At 48.9% G+C, this 1,628-nt stretch overlaps 1 protein-coding gene across 1 annotated transcript in view; it reads left to right on the top strand.

Annotated features, from left to right (window-relative positions):
* The window catches only part of EMH_0028900 (Conserved Plasmodium protein, related), a gene marked incomplete at both ends in the record, with an annotated part of 1,196 nt that extends 321 nt beyond the window's left edge, over positions 1-875 (top strand). The window contains 3 exons of the mRNA XM_013494215.1: positions 3-46; positions 191-315; positions 504-875. Of these exons, the coding sequence (XP_013349669.1) occupies positions 3-46; positions 191-315; positions 504-875 (541 nt within the window). The remainder of the gene's footprint in view (positions 1-2; positions 47-190; positions 316-503) is intronic.
* Positions 876-1,628: the final 753 nt, after the last annotated feature.

Raw genomic sequence — 1,628 nt, 5'->3', positions numbered from 1 at the left:
AAGGCCATTTCTGATGTCCAGATGCGGTTCTCTCCGGATATCACCGGTGTGAACGACGCGAAATTGCTGTTCAACGTAACTGCAATCACTTTTGAATGCGTATGGTGTTAGGGTAGAAGTATATTATCTCCCCGTCGTATCCTGCTGCAATCCGTTCGGCTAAACACAAGCCATCTGCTGCTTTGCGAAGAGTTTCAAGCGTTTGAAACGCTCAAATTTCAAAGCCCTATGAAGGATCAGATGGAACAGCGAAACACGCTAAAGTTTGTCATCAGCAGGCCGGGTTCTATGGCTGGCCTCCTTGCCGTCATCAAAGTGAGTTTATTAGCTCCTAATTAAACATATCAAGCTGAGCCTAAAGCTCTCCCCAGTACAACCTCATCGGCAGGCGGGGACGGGAAGCTGGNTAAACATATCAAGCTGAGCCTAAAGCTCTCCCCAGTACAACCTCATCGGCAGGCGGGGACGGGAAGCTGGTCTACTTTCTTTGCTGTCCTGTTCAGATTGAAATATACCCGGGCATGTTTTTCGGGACATTCCGGAATGGAGAGACGGATTCGTGGTATACATCACTGGTGCTGCTGCCGGAGGAGGTGAATGTGGAGCCCGGAGATACCATTAGCATTGAGACTTGTGCAGATTTGCGTAACTATTCCAAAGTACGCAGCGCCAAGCAGCCTCAGAAACCGGGTTCGAGGACAGAGTCAGGCTCCGTTCTCGTCTCCAAGCCCACGTACTCATTCACCGTCTCTGTCTACAAGCCTTCTTTCAGCTTCCGCAGACCCTTCAAAACCTTTCCGCCCATTGTCGTCCCCTTCGAGGAGCAGGCGCCCGTTCTTTGTGGCGCTACACGCAGGTACGCGGACAAACGTTAGCGATCGTTTGTCAGCGCTACCCTGTACCGATTTTTGGGATTGCTTGTTAGAAGCAGTTGGTACTGTTCATTTGGTACTTCTGGTTGTCATTCCGCCCGACTGATATCATAAGTGTATACATGCGTATACTCTTTCTCACGAGCTAAAAGGACTGCAAGTGCAATAACTCGTCTACTCTTGCANAATAACTCGTCTACTCTTGCATACTAATCTACAGTAGACCAGCACATAACTGGCCCTTCAAGCGAAGACAAGAGTCGAAACTTTCGCTAGATGGGCGGCCCAGCCCTTCATGCTAGGCGAACGTCTGAATTCCCTCAGCTGAGACTGCACTAGCGACAATTCCTGGCGCCTGTCTGTTGAAAGGCGCATTCACTATACTTTGTGATGAACCCACTCGCGTAATTATGGGCACGCGACTCTATGTGAGTTGTCGTCGTGAAGCTGACGATGCAACTCATACACTAGCGGTCCACGTAGAAAGCGTTGAGACGACTCTAATTACAATCTAATTCAACGATTCAGTCTGCCTATCAGCGCAGCAGCACTTTCGCCTGTGGAAACTGCGGCAACTACTGCAACCGCCTGAAGACCTACAATGGCTTTCGTCACTAATGCAGCCAACATTTACATCCTATATAGTGATTGTACTCCTGTTGAGCGCAATAAGGTCACTAGTTACTGCATGTCGTCTATGGTCAACTACTGTATTGCCAGTCCATGCACTTCGAAGCTCAAAAATTGATGAGTTTA

The sequence above is a fragment of the Eimeria mitis genome, genomic scaffold (assembly GCF_000499745.2).
Source record: "Eimeria mitis Houghton genomic scaffold, Emh_scaff1076, whole genome shotgun sequence".
Taxonomy (NCBI): Eukaryota; Apicomplexa; class Conoidasida; order Eucoccidiorida; family Eimeriidae; genus Eimeria; species Eimeria mitis.
Note: the sequence above shows the minus strand (reverse complement) of the source record. Positions and strands in the feature narration are given on the sequence as shown.